The sequence below is a fragment of the Eublepharis macularius genome, chromosome 5 (genome assembly GCF_028583425.1).
Source record: "Eublepharis macularius isolate TG4126 chromosome 5, MPM_Emac_v1.0, whole genome shotgun sequence".
In the NCBI taxonomy this organism is placed as follows: Eukaryota; Metazoa; Chordata; class Lepidosauria; order Squamata; family Eublepharidae; genus Eublepharis; species Eublepharis macularius.
Window position 1 is genome coordinate 23,398,900 of NC_072794.1, and position 25,492 is coordinate 23,424,391.

Here is a 25,492-nt window from a genome sequence, read left to right on the forward strand (position 1 = left end):
CCATTAAGCTCTTGAGGGGCTTTAGTCCCAAGAAGAGCTTCAGTTGGGATTCTGCACAGGGCATACAGGGCTAATCTATGCTGTGCCTCAGGGAACCGGTGGGATTAACATTCTGCATCTGCTCATCCTGTGCAGTCTCCATCCTGCTGGATGGGGGACACATTATTGGTAACTCCTTCGTCGATAATCACTTGGTAATAAGCATTTTCTGCCTAGAACGTTCCAAGAGTTATCAGTACAGTATCAGTTCTGTTCCATCAGTTGTAGCTATCCTTTGTCATCCAACAACCTCTGTCTCCCCGAAGCAGTCATCCAAATGTAAAGAAATCAGACTCCAGTATTTGCTTTCCATAATCAGGAATAACTTTCCCATGGATTGCTATAATGTTTAAAGAGTACAGAGAAGAATGAAGAAAGAAATGTGGGTGCAGAGGTGAATGGAAGAAAGGGAGGAAGAAGATCTTGTGCAGTATGCATTACTTCCTTTTATTTATTTATTTATTTATTTATTTATTTATTTATTTATTTATTTATTTATTTATTTATTTTATGCATTACTTCCAATTCCTCATGTTGTTATTGTTGATGTTGATGTTGGATGATGATGATGATGACAACGACGATGACGACAATGATATAAAAGTGTACATATATACCACCATTCTGGACAGATTAGTGCCACACTCAGAGCAGTGAACAAATTCAGTGTTGATATTATCCCCACGATACAGCTGGGGAGCTGGGGCTGAATGGCTTACCCAAGGCCACCTGCTGAGCTCATGACCGTAGTTGGAGTCAAACTAGAAGAATACTGATTCGCAGCCCAGCCACTTAACCACTATGCTACAACATAGTGCCATAGCACAGCATGTCATTTCAGATATGATAGTGGGTGGGGACCCATAACTGTTTCCAAAGAGTTTCAGATCCCAGACTGTATAGGAGATCCCATTGTGCTTTTTTGCTTTTTGTGCTAAATACTGGTGCCTAGCCAATAATCCACTTCCCTGTTTCTGTCACCATCACTTCATACAGGCATCTCACTGCTCTTCTCTCAGAATTTGGGATGTGCAGCTTTGAAACTTGCTCAAATGAACCCCCATCATTTGCTAGGCATCATCAGGGAGCCCTGTACAAACAGTTCCACCTGCTGGCTACTGTTTGCTCTCCCAGTCCGGACGTTGTTGAGGACACATTCTCTGCCAGCAACTTTATGTAAATTCCACTCATATCAAAGGAACTTGCATGGGGGGAACACCCCTGGTGAACTGTGCCCATGTGGCTGATGAGAGAAACAAGAATAGAAGCCATGCGGCCTAAATTTCCAACCCACCCTGCGTTAAACACAATTTAGACTAACAACACAACATTCCAAGATGAACTTAAAATTATTTTATTAATAATCAAATACGCAGCTTAAAAATACAATATCTCTCACACTGGCAACAGCCAGGTTCGATTCATAATTTTAAATAAATTAAATATATATCATATTCAAACCACCGTTATATTCCATAATTAGATGAAATTCAATACTGATCGATCATTCTGCTTCTAGTATGCTTTTTAAATATAAGGACATTCTGGGCCTTTAGCAGTAGGGGACAGTTAAATGCACCCTGATGCTAAATGCAATACTTGAAAGCAGGGCTTTTTTTCAGCAGGAATGCGGTGGAACGGAGTTCCGGAACCTCTTGAAAATGGTCACATGGCTGGTGGCCCCGCCCCCTGATCTCCAGACAGAGGGGAGTTGAGATTGCCCTCCGCGCCACTTGGGGCCACCAGCCATGTGACCATTTTCTCCTAGGGCAACCCACTGAGTTCCACCACCTCTTCTCCCAGAAAAAAAGCCCTGCTTGAAAGTAAAGTGCTTAGATCTGGGTGCACGAGATTCACAGTATAATCTTATACAGAGTTTCTCCAGTCTAAGAGCCAAGCTACAAGTGACGAATTACACTTGCCTGGCAAGTGAACAAGTGGAGAGCAAGTGAATGGCAAGTGAACAGGGAGGAATACACGTGAGTCTGTTCACTTGCCAGGCAAGTGTCCTTCATCACTTGTAGCTTGGCTCTAAGACCATTAACATCAATGGCTTTAGACTGGAGTAACTCTGCATAGGATTGCACTGTTGGAAGTTTGGCACAGTTGTCCTAGCTGGGCTTACTAGGAAACACATTTGATTGACATCAAAGAAATTTATTGCAGAGGAAGCTTGCATAGAATTTCAGCTGATAAGCTGTTTTCAATGGGTTTAGACTGGAGTAACTCTGTTTAGGATTGCACTGTAATTAAAGTTGTCTGTCCATGTGCTTCTCTGAATAACTACCCCAAATAACTAAATGTATACCATGTATGATTGATTTTAAACAGCTGACTGTTCTAGTACTCAAGGGTTTTGGTTTTGTTTGTTTGTTTGCAAAGCAATGCATCAACAATAATCACTTCATTCAGAAGCATTTCAAATGACAAAGACAGGTTCTATCTACATTTTTTGCAAGAACAGATTTTTCCAGGTTTTTTGGATCCGACAAAATTGCACTGAAAGAAAAATTCTAAATAAATAAATAAAATTTTACAGTACAAAATCCCATAGGGATGAAATATTTCTAAAGCCCTGAATGGTTTCAAGGAACATACCGCAACACAGATGCAATTAACTTTGATGGCATAGGAAAGTGTGGGTAAAATACCACAGGAAAGGACAGAGAAAACCACAGTGTTATCATTAAAAATGACACGAGATTTTGTATACATTCAAATTTTTGGAAATATTTTAAAAGCTCAAATAAGAGAAACTAAAACAACGTTTTCATCCTAAAATTAATTTTAGTACTATTTAGAGGGAACAGGATTGCTTAGAGCATAGCACCAAAGTAATTAAAATCTGTGATTTCCATATCTGGAAAGAGGTAGAGCTGTTCAGTTGGGCGGGGGGGATATTTGTAGTTTTGGACCATAAAGACTTGAAATCTGAATTTCACGAACTGTCATTGTGGACTGATACATCTGGCCTTCTTTCCAAAGAATAAGCATTGATTGGCACAAAGCAATGTGGGTAATTTCCTATTAAATTGTAACCAAGGCTTTACTCAAATATCTTTCAAGCAATCATCTTTTCTACACTCTTCTGCAATTGATGATATCCCTAAAGACGCTGCCATGTTGTAGCAGGAATATTTTTCTCAGCTCACTGAAGTACCTTCTCGTTTGCTTCGATCCTAGGTTGGTTAGGCCCTTCTGGAGGCAACATGTTTTGTGCAGAAAAACCTTGCGCCGAGAAGGTCGCTGGACATCGATAATGAGATCTACAACTTCACTTACTGAAAGTAAAGTCTATTCTTGTTGATTTACCACAAGTGACTTTTGCTGGCTCTTGATTCTCTTTTCTCGTATACACCAGGCATTTGTGACGACACCTTCAAATTCTACAGAAACAACAAAATTTGTAATTGAAAAGAGAGACATTCAGGAGGCAGCTTTTATGTCATCTTATTTCAAGCACTTCTGGCTGGACCATAATCTTTTATTTGAATTATACTTTCACTTTCATATAGGTGGAAATCTGTCCCACGGAATGTCCAGGCTTATCCTCTCCACGGGTGCCCCCACTTCAAATAACGTATTTATATAAGTATGTGGGCACCACCAGTATCCCATACAGATGAGTTGGGCTATTTGTCATCTGCAGAAAGTACCAGCATGACTTTCAAGAAAACTGCAAGGAAAAGAAAAGAGAGAGAGAGAAGGAGAGAGAGAGAGAGAAAGGAAGGAAGGATTCTGCAGTAGCTGTTTTTCCAACTGCAATTTTCAATAATGCTATTTCCTGAACTTTCTGCAGGCAGCTGGTCAGTCTAGCAAAATACTGTCTTTTTTGACTGGCAGTAGTCTAATAGAGCCAAGCTACAAGTGACGCCTGACACAGGTTGGACACGTGTCAGCTTCCCTCAAGTTTTGATGGGAAATGTAGGCATCCTGGTCTTGCAGCTGTAAAGGAGAGCCAAGCTGTAAAACCAGGACGCCTACATTTCCCATCAAAACTTGAGGGAAGCTGACAAGTGTCCAACCTGTGTAAGGCGTCACTTGTAGCTTGGCTCTCGAGCAGATGCCTTTTCCAATTTTGCTACAAGATCCTTCACTAAGCCATGGACTCTTCCCGATCTACTCTTTCCTCTCCACTCCTATCTAGTATTCACAATCCCCCATACCTTACCTCTTTGTCTTTGTTAAATCAGGTGAGCAGAACTTTGGAAAGTGCCTTCTGAAACAAGGTGATGGTAACTACTGTAAAACACAAAAGTAAAAAATGTTGATAAGTCAATGCTTCCTGGGACATAGAACATTCTATATGCCAAAAATGAAATTTCCCATATGAGTATTGAAAAACAACATACCTGGCTGGAGAAAATTTCTTTACTGTAAAAGAAAAAGAAGAGATATTAGCCTTTGGGTAATTAAGGCTATGGTTCTATGCACATCTACATTTAGGTGTTTAAGGCTACAGTTCTATATATATATCTGCCTGGCTGTAAGCTCCTTTGAATTCAATGGAACCTGCTTTTGAATAACTACACACAGGCTAGTACATAACTTTGAATACATGTTCGTTTGTTTGATTTTTTGATTGTTTGTTTGTTTGCCTGCTTGCAATTACTAATGGAACTTATCTGACTTCTGCTCATTTGCTGTTGCTACTGTGCTGATAAATAAATAAATATCATCATGCACATTTCACTTTTGGAACTCCCTGCAACTGGATGTAGTGATGACCACTAGTTTAGGATGGCTTTAAAATGGATGAGACAAATGGCACCATCTATAGCAATTAGCCATGATGTCTAAATGTTCCATGCTCAGAAGCAACGTACCTATGATTATCACTTGCTAGTGACCAATAACATGCCCAAGCTTTGGCCTCTGTGCCCCTGCGGCATGTGATTGGCCATTGTGGGGGAAAGGATGCCGAACTAGACCGAGCGTTGATCTGATTCAGCAGTGCTTGTCATGTTCTTAACAGCAATATGGTAGCTCTGATGATATAGGGGAAAAGACTACTATTCTTTGGTAAGGAAAAAAAATAGCCTTTGTCTGCTCTGTGAAGATTCTCACCGCCTTCTCAGTGGCCTAATATTTGCAATTTTGAGTCTAATGATGCAATCCTAAACAAAACTATTCCAGTCTAATCCCATCGAAATCCATGAGCTTAGACTGGAGTAACTCCGCTTAGGGTCACGCTGAAAGTCACTTTATTGTTGAATTCATGCGCAGCCTTTCCCCTACAGACTGCAAGTCAATCTTTTGGGGGAGGAGGGAAATCTAAGTCCTGGTACTACGCAGATGTCAACAGCATGCAAATGGACTGAGGAACATTTTAGTGAACCTGAATGCCTACTTCTGTCCTCTTATACCTGATAGCAAGAGATGCGGGAAATGACTCACCCTTCCTCCGAATACGCTTTAGGAGCCAAACGAGAAGTGATGCTATTGACAAGACAGAGACTCCAATTGCTGCTGCTGCCGCAGTGGATGAGAAGCTCACAAAATCCCCCTGAGACTGAGCTAAAGTATGAAAAGGAAGAGTTTGCATTAAGTCAGTAAGAAGGCTCCCCGCCCCTTAAACTTTCTGATTCTGTTACATCCACCTTCCCAGTTGAAAGCCAATGGCCTGTCTTTATTTTCTATGATTATGTAGATGTTAGGAGGAGTAGACGGGGCAGGTGTCAAACCAGTGGCATTCTACTGGCTGGTAGTTAGCCTCCTGCTAGGCTTCCGTAATTGGGGATTTCTTGTTCTTTGATGTTTTAAATTATGTATTGTAAGCTGCCTTGAGCCAAGAGGGGATGGTGGGATATACATGTTTTATCAAATAAAGACAAAATCAACATAACAGCTGCACTTTTGCTTGGAAGACTTGCGGTCCTCATGTAGACAGATAACCTCCTGTTCGCAATTGCTTCTATTTTCCAGGATCCATATAAATTCCAGACCATCATTTCAAATGGGATGGCTTTGGAGGAGGCCCTCCGTTATGGGGATGGGGTGTTGAATCACTGCCTTGTTCAACTGTTAGATTTATGGAGGATAAGTCTATTACTTGTTATTAATCATGGCAGCCAAATAGAACTTCCCAGGTTCAGAGAGAGAATATTTCTGATTGTCAGATGCTAGGAAGCAACCACTAGGGGGCGACTGTTGTTTGTGGGCCATTTCCCCGTGAGATCTGACTGGCCATTGTTGGAAAGAGGGTGCTGGACTAGATAGACCACATTGGTCTGATTCCAAATGGTTGCTCTTTTGTTCTTATTCCTCTCTACTTCTCAATGCATCCCAGTGGACAAATACCTTTACATGTGGGAAGTTCTGCTGTCCAGTTTCCTGAAGCTAGACACTGGAGTAGGTAGGAGGAACTGTTCAACACCCATCCATCCATACAGCTGACTTCACAAAGTGTTCTGTAGGCAAAATCTGGACGCGAACAATTCAAGAAGCCCTTCTCAGGCGCTGTCAGTCTTTCGCACTTGGCAACTAAAATGCAAAAAAAAAAAAAAAAGCAGGCAGACGTTTAATTTAATGCAACGCAATGAACAGCGGTCATTGCAAAATGTTTCGTTCTAGAACTAAGCACGTTTTAGAAGGAAGAATAGTACAGATCTTGCAGAAAAGGGGTCCTTAGCTTAACCCTAATCGTTATATTACATACCCTGCCTTCTCGCTATTTGTAGTTTCAAATTCACTGCCTAGGAATGTTCCAGATGTTTGGATAGTGTGACATGATTTTTCCTAAGATACAGCCTGGTTCTCCTAAGTAGCAGGTGAAATGGTACACCTGATTCTGGTCTGTGCCAGACTCCAAGGGCAGGATTGCATGGTTGAATATTTCTCTGTACGTGGCATAGTAGCATGTTAGAAAGCAAAGTTCTAGCTCCGCCCTCTCCTTGACATGTGGGAACAATATTTTTTTTTCAGATTGAGGCATTTGGTCATGTGACGTTCCCTCATGAAATCTGAAGTGGCAGAGTCCGCAAGCATCTTATCTAACTGATTGAGTGGACTAAGTCTGATATTCAAAAGGATTGAATGCAATCAAGGTAAAAGCCATAATTCAGCTCTGAAGGCCACAAACTCCCCACAAGAGACCCGAAGCCCTGCTTTCACACATGGGAGAGGGTTGTGATTATTACAGTTTTTAACAAATTGAATACATCTTCAAAGTTTCTCTCATAAAAAATATGGGCAGAGTCCTTTTCACATGGCCCTTCAACTATACAGACTTAAACACGGGATGTGGGGGGGGGGGTCACTCTGTCATCCCGACTTTGAACCTCTATGCACTCACTGGAGCTGTACACAGAAGTTACAGGTATAAAACTTGTACACACAGGATCTCATCAGATAATAAGGAACTCTGACTGTGTATAACTTGTACGCATACAGTGCCAGCCTAAAAAGAGTGATGATAATTCAAAGACCATTAGCTTCAATCCATTAGCTTCAATCCACTTAGAATGGTTTAACTCTGCTTAGGATAGCACCACTCTCTCTGCCCTGAGAGCCAGTAGTACCTCCCTCATGCTGGCAGCGTGTTCAATCTTCTGGAAGTGACATCACTGTGCTGGCCATGTGAGCACTCCTGCGCTCTGCACGAGGCCAATTCGGTCCGTTTGGGGCCCAAATCAGCCCCAAACAAAGCACAGGAATGCTCCAGTGGCCAGCGCAATGACATCAATTCCAGAAGTGATGTCACATTGTCGGTTGGAAGTGTATGCATGGCACACATTCCTGAGGTGCATTCCTGAGGTGCCTGCTGGTGGTGGGCAACCTCCGGGAGTTTGCCACCTCCCACCGATCGCTGGGAAATTGGCGGACGAGGAGGCAAATACCCGGGAGTTTGCACGCCACTGGCAAGTGCCCTAGCCGGTAGCGGGTTGAACTTCTGAAGTGGAGAGAACCAACAAGATTCTGGTTTTGTCCCCACAAGTTGTGCATACATGGTTTAATGACTGTGTAGATGGGGCTTGGGCATTCATGATTTTTTATTTATTTTACTTTATTTATTTATGTCACTTATAGTCCACCTTTCTCACTGAGACTCAAGGTGGATTACACAGTATGAGATTAGTACAATCAGTATCAAGTATATTTCAATACAGTATCAAGGACATTTCCATAAACAATGCCATAGGGTAAATAGATACAGTATTAGCAAGAATCCAATACAGAGCAGAAAAAATACTGAAGCAGAACATAATCAATTTCCGGACTAACATTAGACAACACAGACCACTGGTGGTACATAGGAGTACATATTTAAAGCAGCAGATAAAATGTAAGGCAATATAGTGATTATAGATGACGGAATATAATGGAGTGGAATAACTGCAGGGTTTTTTTCCCAGAATGTTGTCTAACATTTCCATGGAAGGTTGAACTCTTACCTTCACAGTGTGGCATTGGTGCTGACCAACGTCCCTGTGGAGAGCACTGAATTTGGGATGATCCTCTCAAGGTGTAGCCCTCCTCACAACGGAATTCACAGGTTGAGTTGAAGACCAGTTCTGTGTCAGTGTTGGAACAATTCACAAACCCTCTTTCAGGTTGTGTTACCGCTTCACATTTCATCACTAAAACAGACACAGATCACAGCTATAGTAAATTCAGATGTGATACAAAGGAGGTGCACATGAAAAATCAGGCATAAAATATATTTAACAAATGGGATCTGGCTTATGACTTTGAGGTTGGGGTTTGGTATATAAATGTGTGGCATACAACTTGTAATTCTAATCATTATTTTTTAAGAATGTTATTAAACATTTCCATGGAAGGTTGAACTCTTACCTTCACAATGTGGTATTGGTGCTGACCAGTGTCCCTGTGAAGAGCACTGAATTTGAGATGATCCTCTCAAGGCATAGCCCTCCTCACAACGGAACTCGCAGGTTGAGTTGAAGACCAGTTCTGTCTCCATGTGGGAACAATTCACAAACCCTCTCTCAGGCTGAGGTACCATGTCACATTTCATCACTGAAACAGACACAGACTGTAGTTTTAGTAAATTCAGATATGAAACAAGGGGGACACAACAGGAAAAAATTGGGAATAAAATACATTTAATAAATGGGATCAAGCTTAGCATTTTGAGGGTGGGTCGTGGTATATAAACGTGCAGAACAGGAATTTTAATTCTCACAATGTTTTTTTAAATGTTGTTAAACATTTCCATGGAAGGTTGAAATTTTACCTTCGCAATGAGGGATTAGTGCTGACCAACGTCCCTGTGAAGAACACTGAATTTGGGATGATCCTCTCAAGGCATAACCCTCCTCACAGCGGAACTCGCAGGTCGAGTTGAAGACCAGTTCTGTGTCCATGTGGGAACAATTCACAAACCCTCTCTCAGGCTGAGGTACCACTTCACATTTCATTACTGAAATAGACACAGATCACAGCTCTAGTAAATTCAGATATGATACAAGGGGGCACACAAGAAAAAATGGGAATAAAATACATTTAATAAATGAGATTAAGCTTATGACTTTGAGGTTGGGGTTTGGTATATAAATCTGTGGAACAAAAATGGTAATTCTAATGACTGTTTTTTAAGAATGTTGCCAAGCGTTCCCATGGAAGTTTAAAAATCTTACCTTCACATTGAGGAATTGGTGCTGACCAGTGTCCCTGTGAAGAGCATTGAATTTGGGATGATCCTCTCAAGGTGTAGCCCTCCTCACAACGGAACTCGCAGGTTGAGTTGAAGACCAGTTCTGTGTCAGTGTGGGAACAATTCACAAACCCTCTTTCAGGCTGAGGTACCACTTCACATTTCATCACTGAAATAGACACAGATCACAGCTCTAGTAAATTCAGATGTGATACATGGAGGATACTCAGAAAAGCAACAGGAATAAAATAGATTTAATAAATGGAGTCAAGCTTATGACTTTGAGGTCAGAGTTTGATATACAATTAAGTGCTATAGGGATCCTAACTCTAGCAGCAGTTTTCTCAGAGTGTTTTTGAACATTTTCATGAACGTCTGAAATTTTACCTTCACAATGAGGAATTGGTGCTGACCACCGTCCCTGTGGAGAGCATTGAATTTGGGATGATCCTCTCAAGGCATAGCCCTCCTCACAACGGAACTCACAGGTTGAGTTGAAGACCAGTTCTGTGTCACTGTTGGAACAATTCACATAGCCTCTTTCGGGATGTGGTACCGCGTCACATTTCACAGCTGAAACAACACAGGTTATATCTTTAGTAAATTCAGATATTATACAGAAAAAAGACTATAAAACATTTAATAAACAGAAACAGGCTGATGACTTTGAGGTTTGGTTTTGGTATATAATAAAAATCTTAATTCTAGCTCAATTTTTTCAGGAATTCTTTTAAACATTTTTATGGAAAGTAAAAATCTTAACTTCACACTCATTGTCTAATGTGATGGCTTCTCTTTCCCATGTCATTCCCTGAATGGTCAATAGATTGGGTCAGAACCACAGTATTCTGCCATCGGTGAATGTGTGACCCCCACAATAGGGCAAATATGACCTGAGGGCAATTTTGGGTCAGGAGAACAGCACAGAGGGAAAGCTAAACCCACTTCTCCCCAAGAGCCATTGTCCCAATCCAAATTTGGCCTCTACATGTTTAGGAATTCACCTCCCTCATGTCTAATGTCTGACTGTCTCAGTCAAAGTTAGGTTAGGAGGAACCCAGAAATCTCAAGTGTATTCTGACCCTTCACCTCAAGTGATCTGCACTGGTTATGGGTGAGTTAGAACCTGCCCAGTCTACATACCTTTACACATAGGGGTGGGTGCAGACCACTTTCCAGAAGAGGTGCACCATATTGGTTCTTGCCCAGTTGTTTCGTAACCTTCCAAACACTGGACTCTGCAGGATGAGTTGTAGATGAAATTCATCTCTGGCTTGTTGCACTCTAAAGTCCCATGTTCTGGTTCTCTCAATGGCTCACAAGTCTGCACTGTAGACAAACATAAGTAAAGAAATCAGGGAAGGCAGCTGTCTCAAATTAGATAAAAACTACAAAACTGAGACTCTCACAAATGAAACCAGGTTCGTGTACTCTTAGAAAGGAATTAAGGGTTTAATCTTACCATGTTCACAGTCACGACCGTAAAATCCAGCATCACAGTTGCAGGTGTAATTATTAATGGTCTCTACACATTCGCCATGGCCACTGCAGGAATCTGGTTTACAGGAGGCTGTAGGGGCAAATTTGTCCGATTAAATATAGCTCCAAGAAGAAATATACAGCAAACAGGAGCACAATCTGCAACTTGGAATTAAAAGAAATCCTCTATTCTCCTACATAAAGCTTTTCATTTCGCCCTACACTGATACAGAGCCCCCATATAGCTGCATACCATGGCTGATTCCACACACGTTGGATAATGCACTTCCAATCCTCTTTAGAGATCATTTGGAACTGAATTTTTCATGTGTGAAACAAAAAAATCCACTTCCAAACTATTGCTAAAGTGCATTGAAAGTGCATTATCCAACGTGTGTGGAATCAGCCACTCTCTCTTGATTATCACACAATGGATTGGATCCAACCAGCTTTTTTTCTAGTAAAAAAGTAAGGAAAGGACTTTCCAAAAAGACTATGCTGTTGATCCAACCCAATGTATTCTACAACAACTTTTGAACTGTTCTTCTGAGAACAGTATTATCCCGCATGGGGAAAGGATATTTGTAGGAATTTGCATGCCATGCAGCCCAGAAAAGTAGCTTCCTACACAAAATCCAATAAACTTTGCAAAAACTTTATAGCTGGTTTATTTTTTAAGTGACATTTTCTAGCAGATCATTTCAATGATAGTAATCAAGAGGATCCTAACTGTACCTGTGTAACACAAGGCTCCTTTCTTTTTATCACAACGTTCGTCGTTCCACTTTCCCGAATCCTTCTCTCGCTTTATATAGATTTCTACACAATCTTCATTGAGTTTTTTGCCATTTGGTTCACCAGCAGCCCAGTTTTCAGCACTTTTATTCAGCGTCTTGTTGGTTCCTACCCATCTCCATTCATTGTTAATTTTTCTCAACCCAATCCAGTAGTAATTTGCATTTTTATTAAATGTTGCATTCAAGTATTCAATTTCTTCCTTGGTTTGAATAGCAACCAAGTTTGTAAATTTGCCTTTACACCATTTTTCTGCCTCTGTATAGTTCATATCTCTGTTTGAAGAGTGGTATGTCCAGCAGGTGCCATCGTGAAGCAGCAGAAGTCCTAGAAAGAAAGACACATTTTATTTATTTCCTTCCTTTATAACCCACCTTTCTTTCCAGCGGGGATGCAAAAGTGGCATACAACATTCTCTTCTCCTTTTTCTCTTTACAACAACCCTGTGAGGTAGGTTAGGCTGAGCGTATGTTACTGGGCCTATGTCACCCAGCAAGTTTCTAGTTGCTTTCTTTTTTTCTTATTTTAAAAAATAGTTTCTATCAGTTTATCCTTTAATCTCTCTTGTTCTTTTTCTAATCTTCAGAATAAAATTTCTATTCTAAGTGAGGGAAAAAACTCAACAAGCAGTTAATTCTAGACATTTTCCAGGTTGGATAGGCATTCACTTACCATAGACAAGGATGGGCAGGAACCCAGAAATATTCACGATGTCAGAAATCATTTGGAAAGCTTCTTTCTTCACTTGGACTGACTTTGCGAAATGAGCTGCATGAAAGGAAGCAGGCAGTTTGAAAAATGAAATCTTTTTTCTGTCAGACATTTTAATCTGTTTTTCTAAAGCATTTGAAACATCGGTCAGGGTGATATTTCTTGTATAATTCTGCAAAGTGCCATGAACATTGATGCTGGAAAGGAATACTTAACTTTCTCCCATCTCCAGCAGTGGTTTACAATAATGGTGTGTGTGTGTGTGTGTTCTACTTAAAGAGGATATCAGAAGGAAACGTAAGGAGAACAGTAAGTATTAACAGTGACATCCTAAATAGAGTTACACTCATCTAAGTCCATTGAAATCAACAGGCTTAGAAAGCTTATGCGACTATAAAGTTGGTTAGTCTTAAAGGTGCTACTGGACTCTTTACTATTTTGTGACTACAGATTAACATGGCTAACTCCTCTGGATCTTAGAAGGTTTGTAACTGCTTAGAATGGCACTGTAAAGTTTTGGTTGCAGGCAACTTTTTCACTCCATGTTGCTTAATTCCTCTCCTTACTATAGCACCCATTCACGTGGCTTTTGTATATGCAAGTCTCATGAGCCCTAGCAGGCCTTTCTGGGGTGGTCAAAGGCCCCCCCTCCCTTTTTTTCACCAATGGAAAAACTGATTGGATCCAACCCTATATCGTTCCAGTAATTTACAGTATCATCTTAAGTGGAGTTACACCCTACTAATTTCATTGACTTTCAGGCTGTTTTGTTATTATGAAGAATTCTTTTTTCGTTAAAAAGAATCCAAGTGACAGAAATTAAAATCATGAAACAATTCATATACAGAATATAAGTGTCAAGCCACAGATCTAAACCAAGCTAGAAATTAAAACAAAAACCAGTTCCAAAATATAGATTGACAGTTTTCTTTAAAAAACATTACTTTGACTTTCCCACCAAAACTTAGTAATATAAACAACAAGTTGTCTGTGAAGATAATGGAAAATGCTTCCTCAGAACTTTTCAAGAAAGCTAGACCAAATGGGCTGACATCTGTTCAGAAAACTTTAAATATGAAATGCAGCGTCCTTTGTGAAGGCAGGGTGCAGGGCAAAACAAAACGTGACCATTCAAACCGGCTGCTGCCTCACAAAATACTGTGTATACCTATGCAAATAAATATGAAGTTGCCTTATATCAAGTCAGATCCTTGTCTATCAATGCCATTCTTTTCTGCTGAGGGTCTCAGGCAGAAGTCTTTCCCATCACGTACTACATGATCAATTTGACTGCAGATACAAGTAATCAAACCTGGGACCATTTGCATGGAAAGCAGATATTTTGCACGACCCTCCCTGTAGTACCTGTTGTGTATCTACAGCATACAGATATCTCATGCACAGGTGCATTTATCAGAGATGTGAGACTGGCTATGATGGGGAACCCTGGTTTGCTGGCACATACTGTAGAAAACAGCAGATACTTCTAAAATTAAAGGATCAACACAGAGCTTTCTAGCAAAGCAAATCCTTGTTTTAAGTGAGACTAGACACTGAAATGAATTATATCTATTTAGGTAGGGGTAGAGGTTTTACTCAGTTTTCCTTCTGGTATCATTAAAAATGGAATATACAAAAAATGTTTTCAAAGCCTTTTTAAACTCACCAATAATCACTGTAGATCTCTAGGCACAGTGCGGCTGTTGTTGTCTTGTAGAGTCTCTTTCCTTTGGGAAGTTAATCAATTTAGTTTTTGGCTTAAGAGACTCAGCTCAGAGCTTGCATGTGCTGGTTATAGTTTGGTTCTGAACTCACAGCCTTTATATTGTACATAGGCGTCTCCTGCCTCCTTGGAATTCCCATAACGTGACTAAGAGGCTGTCTCCAAAAAAAAAAGAGAGAGAGAGAATTTCTCTGTGTAAAAAAAAAAAGGATCTCTTGGAATCTCCATGATGGTAAAACAAGCAGCCAGCCAGCCCTGCCTTTTCCTTTTCAAAACATTGTTTCTTGATGAGTTTCCAGAGGCGAAAGTTACTTGAATTTCTTACTGGTATTGTCTCTCTTGGGGGAGTCTTGGGAGGTACTGCTTTCGTCACTTTCATATCACTTTACTAGCATCCTTGAATTAATGTTGAATTCTTGTTCAGCAGCAATTGCCTAATGGTACACATGGATATGTTCAAGCATTTTTGCTTGGTATAGCAAGACCTGGGATTTTGATTATCTCTGCACAAAACTAAGGAAACAAAACTAAAAGAAAAAAGTATTTATATATCTCACAGATATCTATATATCTAATATATCTATACACAGGGCTTTTTTCTGGGAAAAGTGGTGGTGCAACTCAGTGGGTTGCCCTCCGAGAAAACGGTCACATGGCTGGTGGCCCCGCCCCCTGATCTCCAGACAGAGGGGAGTTGAGATTGCCCTCCGCGCCGCATGGCGGCGCAGAGGGCAATCTCAACTCCCCTCTGTCTGGAGATCAGGGGGCGGGGCCACCAGCCATGTGACCATTTTCAAGAGGTTCCAGAACTCCGTTCCCCCTGAAAAAAAGCCCTGTCTATACATATATTAACATATCTATATATCTAATTCTGAACCTGACTCCAGAATGCAGCTTAATAAATCTGCACAGTGGAGAGAAGGATCAGCTGGAAGAGTTGAGATTCCCCGGTAATACCTTGCGGATCCCCTACTTATCTCTTATATTCTAGCGCCTGGTTGTTCATTTCAATCATATTACATTAGGACCCCAGACCAATCCCTGAGGGCCAAATTATACGCAACATGAAAATGTACGTATTAATAATCTAACAGTGCAACCCTATAAAGAGTTACTCCAGTCTGAGCTCATTGAAATCAATGGACTTAGACTGCAGTAATTCTTCTTAGGATTGCACTGTAACAGTGGCTTCTGTTTGGAAAAAGCAGGTTCATCATAGTTTCAGCAGAGGCCTGCCAGGGGACAGGAAGGGCTTAACATTCCTCTGTTGACTACTTTTATATGTATTTATTTAAACCATTTATAATCCCAACTTTTCCCCAGATACCTGAGACCCTTCAGAAAAAAAAGCTTTAAAAATAAATTTCAATAGAGTCTTTCCGTTTCTATATATTATGTTAATCATTCTTCTCTCCCTGAAGGTGCTTTTCCCTAAAAAGAAGCCACTGTCTGATGTAGGGTTGCCAGCTCCAAGCTGGGAAATTCCTGGAGATCTGGGGGGTAAAACCTGGAGAAACCTGGAGAAAGTGAGGTTTGGAGAGGGAAAGAACCTTGGCAAGGCATAATTCCATAGAGTCCGCCCCCCCCCAGGTAGCCATTTTCTCCAGGTGAACTGATCTCTGTGGCCTGGAGACCAGTTGTAATTCCAGGCGATCTCCAGCCACTACTTGGAGGCTGGCAACCCTAGCTCTGAGTACAAATGCATGCATCTCCAAGTAACATGTAGGTCAGTCCTAAAAGGGATGAGGGGTCCTCACAAAGACTGGATTTTGCAATCATTACTATTGGCAATGTGTGTAATAAAATAATTAACACCAATAAAGGGTTGGTCATCTTAGTCTGAAGTTCAATGTTTTATATATAATTTTATTTATTCATTTATTTAGATATTCAGGTATTAATATCCTGCTTTTCTCCCCACTGGAGGCCTAAAGAACCTCACAACATTATTCTCCCTTCTTCCATTTTATCCTCACAACAACCATGCTGTGGAATAGGTTATGCTAATAGTGTGTGACTGGTCCAAGCTCACCAGCAGAGGGAAAATTCTTGGGCCTTTGGGCCATGGTCCATTGCGTTTCACAGATCACGGACCACAAACTTTTCAATGATCCACCCCAGTTCACAGAACAGTTCGTCAGTCCGTGGTCCGTCAGCTGAAGCCAGCCCTCTGGGGGAGTGCTCACTTCCATGCCGCTTGCAAGCAAGAGGCATGGAAATGGGTGCTTTAGATCTCCAATGGGAGGTGGAGGAGTGTTCCCTCCTCCCTCTCCCATGGGAGAAAAAAGCAGCAGGGAGGAAAGTTTGAAAGCGCCCCTTTCTGCATGGCTTGCTTCAGCTGACTGGCAGGGGAGTTAAAGGGCCCCTTTCCCTGTGGCTTGCAAGCTGCACAGAAAGGGGCACTTTAAACCCCGCGCCTTGCTTCAGCTGGCAGGTGGGGAAGTCCTGGGGAAGGTTTCGGGATATCTGGATTCACAGACCAAAGGACCAGCCCAAAAGTCATTGGGTTCGTGAAAAACGCACATCCCACAGTCCTCTGGTTTGCAAACACCAAACTGGGCTGGTCCGTGTCAAATTTTGGTCCTTTTTCAGGTCCATGCCCACCTCTATTCACCAGTGAACTTCTGTGGCAGAATGGGGGTTCGAACCTAGGTCTGTGTGATCCTAGTGTGACACTAAAAACAGTGTACTATGCTGGTGTAATTTGAAATGTATTTATTTATTTATCGCTATAGCTAGGTATGTAATACTAATCCTACTCAAAAAGATTAAATATTTGGGAAATCAATTTTTCACTTCTTCATCATGATTATGTGTTTTTCCCTTATGAGTTTTTATGAGCTTCTTTCTTGCCACTGCTTAGGCTAAACTATCATTTTGTTGTTTCAAGCTCTCCAAACGTCTGGTGGGAATTTCATCGGACTCACGCATCATTAGTGGAGTTCCGAGAAGGAAGGAAACTTCAGCATGTCGTACAATTTAGTTTACAAATACCTTTCCTGCACAAATGTTTTCTTGGGTGATAAGTCAGGAAAAATGTCACAAAGCTGTTCCAAAAAGCCCCTCGCAAGTTATTTGTGTTGGCTGCATATCCAATGACTTTGGCTAGCACAAGCAAGTCTTGTTTCTATTAATAATGATATAGATAAGTTTTTTCCCATCAAACCTCCTTTTTCTGTTGTCCCCATGATATTTTTGAACTGATTTCACCGGTGGAAGATGAAACGGCAAAATGTCTAAACAAAAATTTACAGTGGCAAAAAAATTCAGATCTGTATTCTTTTGAAACACAAGGTTCATCACCATGAAAAACAACTGAATGTTTGTCCCCATATTACGAATTCTCCTTCATTTTTGACATCTCTGGCTGTCCAGGAGCTTTTCCAGCCAGTTTATGGCACATTGCGAATATATTTAATGGAAGCAGTCCAAGCCTTTCTTCCAGGTAGTGAGTCTGAAAATTGTTACAGGCAGGCCGTGGCCACACCAGGAGCGCTCCCGTGCTCCATGGGGGGCCAGATTTGGCCTGTATCTGGCCAAAACAGGCCCCAAAGGCCAGGATCGGGCTGCTGCCGGGCGAGGGAGTGCGCTTCCGCTCGGCAGCAGCCTGTTCCAGGCCTTTCCCCACTCTCTTGCCGCGTGTGTTCCCCCCCTCAGGAGCAGACTTACCTTTGCTCCAGGGGAATTGATCTCCATCTGGAGATCAGGGGCAGGGCCATCACCCAGGGAGAGGTGCCAGAACACTGTTCCTGAGCATTCCAGCAGGAAAAAAGCCCTGGTTACAGCTAAAGTCTTGATTTCTTTAGACTCAGGGATTTTGACTTCTTTAGCATGTTCTGGTATGAAACTTTCTTCCTCATTCAAAGAGGCTGTGGGAATTCAAGATGACATCTAGCTTGGGTCCTAACCAGGGATGATTCGCTTGGTTTGATCACCGTGTCTATCCTACATGACAAATGGAAGAGTAACGTATCTTAATTATTGTAAATACTCCCCTCAATGGGCCTTGCCCTGACCTAGGTAGCTCAGGAAAGACTGATATTGCCAGATCTTAGAAAATAAGCAGGTTGGACTTGGCTAGTAATTGGATGGGAAACCTCTAAAAAGACCAGAGTTGCAGAGGCAGGCAATGGCCAACCATCTCTGTTAGCCTCTTGCCTTGAAAACTCCAGCAGGGGTCATCATAAGTCAACTATGACTTGATGGCACTGTCCAACACCACCAATGGATCTCAATGGCTCTGGTTCAGCAGCCACCAGAGGTTGGATGAGGTGACTCCCAATCCTTCCCAGCTGAAAAGAGTGGACAGTTCAATCCATATGAGAAGAAAGTAGAGTTTTTATGCTTGAAAGGACAGGGAGAGAGACAGATGTATTTTTCTCAGAGAGGGTGAAGTTCCTTAGAGGTACAGGACCTTACTCTCTGAGATCTGGTGTGAGGTAGCATCTCTGTAGGAGTGCATCTTTGCTTCTACTTGTATATTTTTAATAAAGTAAATACTACAAAAACACTTTAAGTCTGCAGTTCTCTATTCCCCAAAAGGAACCAGTCCAAGTTTAGGTGCCAGTCCTAGAACTTTTTGTTACCCAAGGAAGTGAGGGTTTACATAACAAAAAGAATTAGCTATCATCCAATTCTGTCTGGAACTTCAAGACAGCCACCTGTTCTGAAATCAGCAGAAAAAGAATAACCTGGACCCCCAAAAGCTACCCTATACCAGAAATCTCAGATGAAAAAGAATGATTTCTTCTAATATTTTAAGACTATGGGGATTCACAAGAGAAGAGCAGGAAGACATGGTGGCCCAGTTGTAAAAATACTTCATGTTTTGTGGGAGATGAATGAAAGATTTATCACATTAACCTTTTCGGCATGATGTTCCATTACACTGTTTGGGGAAGCAAAGAAGAACTGAAATCAATGTCTAGCGATAGCTTCCTTTAGAAAAATTTTGTTCACAGAAAGATAATATTGCTTGTAATGTCTTTTTTTTTACACATTTTCTCTCCTCCTCCCTGCCTGTTATATTTAATGGGGAAAAGTAAACAAAGAATCCCATCATCACCAAGACATTGTGAATGTTCGGCTGTGTAAAACAGACTCCAATCTGTCTGGCACCAGGAGGAGTTTCTGAATCTTTGTTGCCAGAGTCTGGAATTTTCAGCTTGAGTCACACTGTCAGATTCAGTCAAGGAAATCATTCTTCGACAAGGGAGAGGGGAAAAAATAATGCTTTGGGCCGTTAGATATAATGGGCCAACTTGAGATGGCAGCCTGGGAAAGCCAGGGTTCTTTCTTCTACAGGGGCAACTCCAAAACAGCCAAATATGGCTTGAGGCCTATATCCTAACATTCCACTCATCAAAGTTTGAAGCGTGTCTCCAGTCTCTTTTCAACTCAAGTGGGTCTTTTGCCACAGGAAGATCCACTTAAGTTAGAGGAAGGCTTAAAACTCTGATGAGCAGAGTGGGTAGGATACAGAACACATGTTTTCATGTGAAGAATGCAACGTCTTAACGTTTGGCTTGCCTCAGATACCTCCCATTCCCAATCCTTAATGAAGACCCTATTACACATGAGATTCCCCGCCACCCCTTACAAAAAAATATTCTTAATTTAGGACAAAACTGGTGTACTGATTGCATATGAAGTAAAGATCAAAATTTGATTTTGCTGCACAAGTGCATGTAGTGGGAATGCTATGGCATGTCCTCCCCTTCATGTGCATCCTTAGACAAACCTGCACTCTGTAACTTGGGTTTGGGACACTCACCCAGAACCATGACCGATTTGAAGGAAGTTAAACTCAGTGTCAGCGGGAAACCTTTTCCCATTTCCGCAGCTTAGCTATCTTGGAAAATTTACACATTTGTCAATTGGGGGAATAGAACGTGTGATTTAGGAACCTCTACTTGGACAGTAGATAAGCAAACTCAAAATGCCTCTATGTGGCAACTAGTAACCATGAAACAAGCCAAACTTTTCCAAAATAAGGGTTAAACTTCATAGGGGAACAGGATGCTACAGTGAGCCTCCACACCAGGTTGTTCTCTGGAGCGGGCAAGGGGGTAATGGGTGGACTGGTGTCACATGGCCCAAGGGGGAAAGGACACGGAAAGGCACAGCCCACACATGGGGTGAAGAGTACACTTTACTGAGGTCCAGAGGGGCCCAGTCCAGGCTGCAATTCCCGTTGCCATGAGGAAAATATTGAAGATAAAGTGTAGGTCATGCCAGAGGACATTTATTGAAACGTATTTCCTGGCATGTATGTATCTATTGTCCAGATCTTATGAGATTTGGTTGAGTCAATCAGAAGCCATTTTAGTGCAGCGATCTCAAGCAACATTCTGAAAAGCTTGGCTCCCTGTGTCAATCAAATCAAGAACTACCAGTCCCAGAGTTCCTTTTGCATAGGCAGGAGAGAGGGACACCGGGTAGGATGCTCCTTTGGGGCAAGGAAATGTCCCAGAGTCCCAAAGAAAGAAAAATGGAGCTGGCAGTCTCTTACCAAGTGAAGGGGGAGAGAATACCACCACACTTTGGCTGGCAGAGCAGCAATTGTTATAGGAGCCAGTACAAAAGAAAAGATTGTAAAATACAGGAATTCGGGGTAAGTCTAGGATGAGCATCTACAGATTTCCTGGCTCTGATTGGATTGAGGGTGGAGGTCTTCCCTGGAGGGCAATAAAAGGTATTGTAGCCTAATGCTGATGGCGTGGAGGAGGGTGGAGGCACAGTGACAAACTCAGACCACACATTTTGCTGGGGTAAAAAATTGGCCACAACTTTATTGAAAACAGCAAGTAAGGAGCATTGGCAGTCATGTGGATCGGATCCCCTGCAGCATTGGCTGACCTGCCTGCCAGCCGATGACCCCCTCCCCCCTCAGACCCCTGCTGAGGGGGGGAACCAAGGAGTGGCATTAAAGGGGGAGATCATATGGGTGTACACCCCTCCATGATTCCCCTGCCACCTGGGAGTGAGTACGCCCTGGCAGACCCCGAGCTGGGCATGCACCTCCATCTTCACTCCCAAGATTCCTTATGGGAATCTTCTTACCGAGAACCAGGGCGGGGGCCCTGATTCCCCCAAAAGAGATCCGATCCAATGACCAACCGCAACAGAAAGTTGTGACAAGATAGGCAACGAACAGTAACAGAGAGGGAGTGGCGGGTGGGCTTTCGCCACCAGAAGCAGAATGCGGAGGCTTGGGGCGGGCGTCTGTTTAAATGCCACACCGCTGGACCAGAGCGGAGACTCCCCCCTCCCGAGGTCTGGCGGCAAGCCCCGCCCCACAACCCGCCTCCTGGCCGCCGCTGATTAGACAGCCGGGATTTAAACCCATTGGCTGCCAGCTTGCCCATGGGACGCCAGGCAAGCCGACATGGTGGCCGCCGTGCTCGCCCTTCCTCCCCACCCCACGGCAGCAAACTGGCCGCCCAGTAAGTCGGGCATCCGCGCATCGCATCCAGGCAGGGGAATACCTGGAGTGGACAAAAACCCCTAACTCAGAATATTGCATTCTTCTCTTTGGATTGTTTGCATTGCTCTTTACAGGGCCAATCTTCCAGTCTGTGGATAACAGGAACATTGACTGCTGACTTGATTGAGGGTATTATGGATAACTTTTCATCTTGATAACTTGCATACTACCTTCCAATGTTATATATGCCATCAAGTGTCAACAATGCCCTTCCACTCTCTATATCAGCCAAAAAGGCCAATCCCTACTAAAAATAAAATAAAATAAATGGGCATAAATTTGACATTAAAAATCACAACATTCAAAAAGCAGTGAGAGAACATTTTAATCTTCCAGGACATTCCATTGCTGACCTAAGAATGGCAGTCCGTAAGCAGAGAAAATTCATAGGAACATTACAACACAAGATTGCTTAAACTGAGCTCATTCAGAAAATCCAGAACAATGGATCCTTCTAGAGGATGGGCTTTTTAATCTCACTACAGATGCTAATTTCCTGCATTTTCTCTGCTGCTCTAATCGAGCTGGTTAGATTTTGCATTGTATCTTGGCATCCTAATTCCCTTCTTTACAATAGCAGTTCCCAACCTTTTTGGCACCAGGGACCGGTTTCATGGAAGACAATTTTTCCACGGACTGGGGGGGGGATGGTTTTGGGATGATACAATTGTGCACTTTATTTCTATTATTACATTATAATATATAATGAAATAATTATACAATTCACCACAATGCAGAATCAGTGGGAGCCCTGAACTTGTTTTCCTGCAACTAGACGGTCCCTACCTCGCCTGCTCCCTGGAGCTGGCTCGGCGCTCACCCGCCACTCACCTCCTGTGCGGCCCGGTTGCTAACAGGCCATGGACTGGGACCGGTCCACGGCCGGGGGGTTGGGGACCCCTGCTTTACAACATCCCTTCTACCTTCTGAATCTGATATAAAGGCTCAAGGATCTCCATTCCTACTTGTATCTGAGGAAGTGAGCTTTGACTCTTGAAAGCTTATACCCTAGAAAACTTGTTGGTCTTTAACATGCTACGTGACTCAAATCTTGCTCTTCTACTGCAGACCAGTGCAGCTACTCACCTGAAAATACCACCTCAAACAGTGATTTGCAATGAAGTTGATTTACATGTTCAGCTGTCAGCTATCAAATGCAGAGTACGCTAGAAGAGAGAAACCAAGTAATGTGGGAACTTGCAAACCATTAAACAGACATTTTAATGTCACAGGTGAACGCATTCATCAGTGTGTGCTTTCCGTACCCCTCCAAAGGGAAAAAAATAAAGGAATTCCTCATAGGACACATGATGAGAAGCAAATTGTGTAACATACCAAATGCAAAAAATGTAATATGTCTAAATTTGAGGTTCCATTATAGTGACAGCCACTCCAATATTTAAACAATCACTGAACATTTTGATTTAAATTGGCCTTTTATTCTTTATTGTGTAATTTATATCAGTCCACCCTGGGGTAATCTCTGCAAACTGAATCCAGCAGAGGTGAGGCACTGTGGAAGGAAAAGGTGTATCAGAAGCACATTGGAAGAAAAAAACTAGATTAGGTTTACAGTACAAAGAGGATGAGAGAGATTCCAAATGCCAGGTCTTAGAGCCAAGCTACAAGTGATGCCTGACACAGGTTGGACACTTGTCAGCTTGCCTCAAGTTTTGATGGGAAATGTAGGCATCCTTGTTTTACAGCTTGGCTCTCCATTTAATTGAAGTTTACAGAAACCCCCCCACACACACACACCCATAGGGGGGGAAGGGGGTGCACGGCAAGAGCCCGACAGCTGCACTCCCTTCCCGACCGCATTTTCTCCCTCCCATAGATTGCTGCTCTGTAAATTTTAATTAAATGGAGAGCCAAGCTGCAAGACCAGGATGCCTACATTTCCCATCAAAACTTGAGGGAAGCTGACAAGTGTCCAACCTGTGTCAGGCGTCACTTGTAGCTTGGCTCTCAGTTTATATAGTCCTACCACCAGGGCTTTTTTTCTGGGAAAAGAGGTGGTGGAACTCAGTGGGTTGCCAGTACAGGGGGCAACTCTTGGCGGGAGGTGGTGCCCCTGGTACCACATGTGCATGTGCAATGTGCGTGCATGCTACTAGGACCAATGACATCATTTTGGATCAGCTGGAACAAGGGGGAGTTTTTAAATCACCCTCAGCAAAAATGGTCACATAGCTGGTGGCCTCACCCCCTGATCTCCAGACAGAGGGGAGTTTAGATGGCCAATCTAAACTCCCCTCTGTCTGGAGATCAGGGGGCAGGGCCACCAGCCATGTGTCCATTTTCAAGAGGTTCTGGAACTCCGTTCCACCACGTTCCAGCTGAAAAAAGCCCTGCCTACCACCATAGTTGATTCCCCATTGAAAGCAGCACATTATACACGATATTCCAAAAACCACGTACCGTACAGATCTCATTGTGAGGTAGCAATTCATGCAATTGCTGACATTTACCATACGATACACAACTGTACAATAAAAAGCCAGCCATCTAATTTTCAAGTCAGCCTGCAGCTATGCAACCTTTTTGGGATTAGGGCTGTAAATCGTGCTACAGACAAACAATAACACACTTCTGGATTTAGTGCATTTCCTTTCAATGTTTATATTCACATGTCTAAAAGGTGTTTGGGGACTCCCAAAGACAGACTAAAAGCCTTGAATCCATTGTCAGTGCCTTGGTTCTTCAATTTTATTGTCGGATGCTACAAGGACACCACTTGTGAAAAGACGAGAGCTTTGTTTTACTTTGCTTAGAGGTAAATGCTGACTCAGCATCCTTACCATGAAACCTCTGCAGCAAATTCCATGGCACCATTTTTTATTATGTTTATAATTAACAACAAGAAGCTCAAGGATAATTAGCAATAGAAATCTCAACAGCAACTTGACAGTGGCTGTCTCGGAAGCTTCGTCTTGACCGAATGTCAGTTGTTGAAGAACTAGGATATTGACAAATGGCTTGGCACCATTTTTTATTATGTTTATAAATAACAAGAAGAAGTTTAAGGATAGCAATAGGAATCTCAGCAGCACTGACAGTGGCTGTCTCGGAAGCTCTGTCTCGCCACAGCCATTTGAATGAACTTCAGTTGTTAAAGAACAAGGATGTTTTGTCAAAGGCTTTCACGGCCGGAGAACGATGGTTGTTGTGGGTTTTCCGGGCTGTATTGCCGTGGTCTTGGCATTGTAGTTCCTGACGTTTCGCCAGCAGCTGTGGCTGGCATCTTCAGAGGTGTAGCTACAATGCCAAGACCACGGCAATACAGCCCGGAAAACCCACAACAACCAACAAGGATGTTCACAAATGGCTTGGACGGATCCATCCTACCATCTACCACACTGAACCCTTATCCATCTGAATTATTGTTTCAGGCTTGAGGGGAATGCATGGCTGGATCTAGGCATGATTTAGTGTTCTTTAAGAAGGGAGGTGATTCCTTTCAACCGCTTGGGTTGTGGCGCATCTCCTAAAGATACCCTTCCTGGGCCCAAATGATGTCAACAGCTATTGTCCAGTTATTGAGAAACACAAATAATTCTGCACTGCAGGCAAGGTGCTCGAGCAGATAGTGGCAATTCCACTCCAGACTTGAATGAACAGGATTGCTGGTATCAGTTTC

At 42.5% G+C, this 25,492-nt stretch overlaps 1 protein-coding gene across 1 annotated transcript; it reads right to left on the reverse strand.

Moving 5' to 3' along the window:
* Positions 1 to 2,824: 2,824 nt before the first annotated feature.
* Positions 2,825 to 12,675, reverse strand: SELE (selectin E). The gene is made up of 14 exons (XM_054980939.1): positions 12,605 to 12,675; positions 11,873 to 12,259; positions 11,121 to 11,228; positions 10,802 to 10,987; positions 10,046 to 10,231; positions 9,642 to 9,827; positions 9,239 to 9,424; positions 8,836 to 9,021; positions 8,433 to 8,618; positions 6,340 to 6,522; positions 5,437 to 5,556; positions 4,392 to 4,413; positions 4,211 to 4,281; positions 2,825 to 3,425 (listed from the first exon to the last, which is right to left on the reverse strand). Exons 1-13 carry the CDS (start codon positions 12,654 to 12,656, stop codon positions 4,224 to 4,226), a joined length of 2,046 nt encoding a protein of 681 aa, XP_054836914.1. The 5' UTR covers positions 12,657 to 12,675; the 3' UTR covers positions 2,825 to 3,425; positions 4,211 to 4,223.
* Positions 12,676 to 25,492: the final 12,817 nt, after the last annotated feature.

Excerpts from the sequence above, each read along its gene's own strand:
- SELE (XM_054980939.1), bottom strand. The coding sequence starts at position 12,656 with ATGATTTCTGACATCGTGAATATTTCTGGGTTCCTGCCCATCCTTGTC. Across the intron at positions 12,260-12,604 it reads CCTGCCCATCCTTGTCTATG|GACTTCTGCTGCTTCACGAT; the intron begins GTAAGTGAATGC and ends CTTTCTTTCTAG. Across the intron at positions 9,022-9,238 it reads ACTAATCCCTCATTGCGAAG|TGATGAAATGTGACATGGTA; the intron begins GTAAAATTTCAA and ends TGTCTGTTTCAG.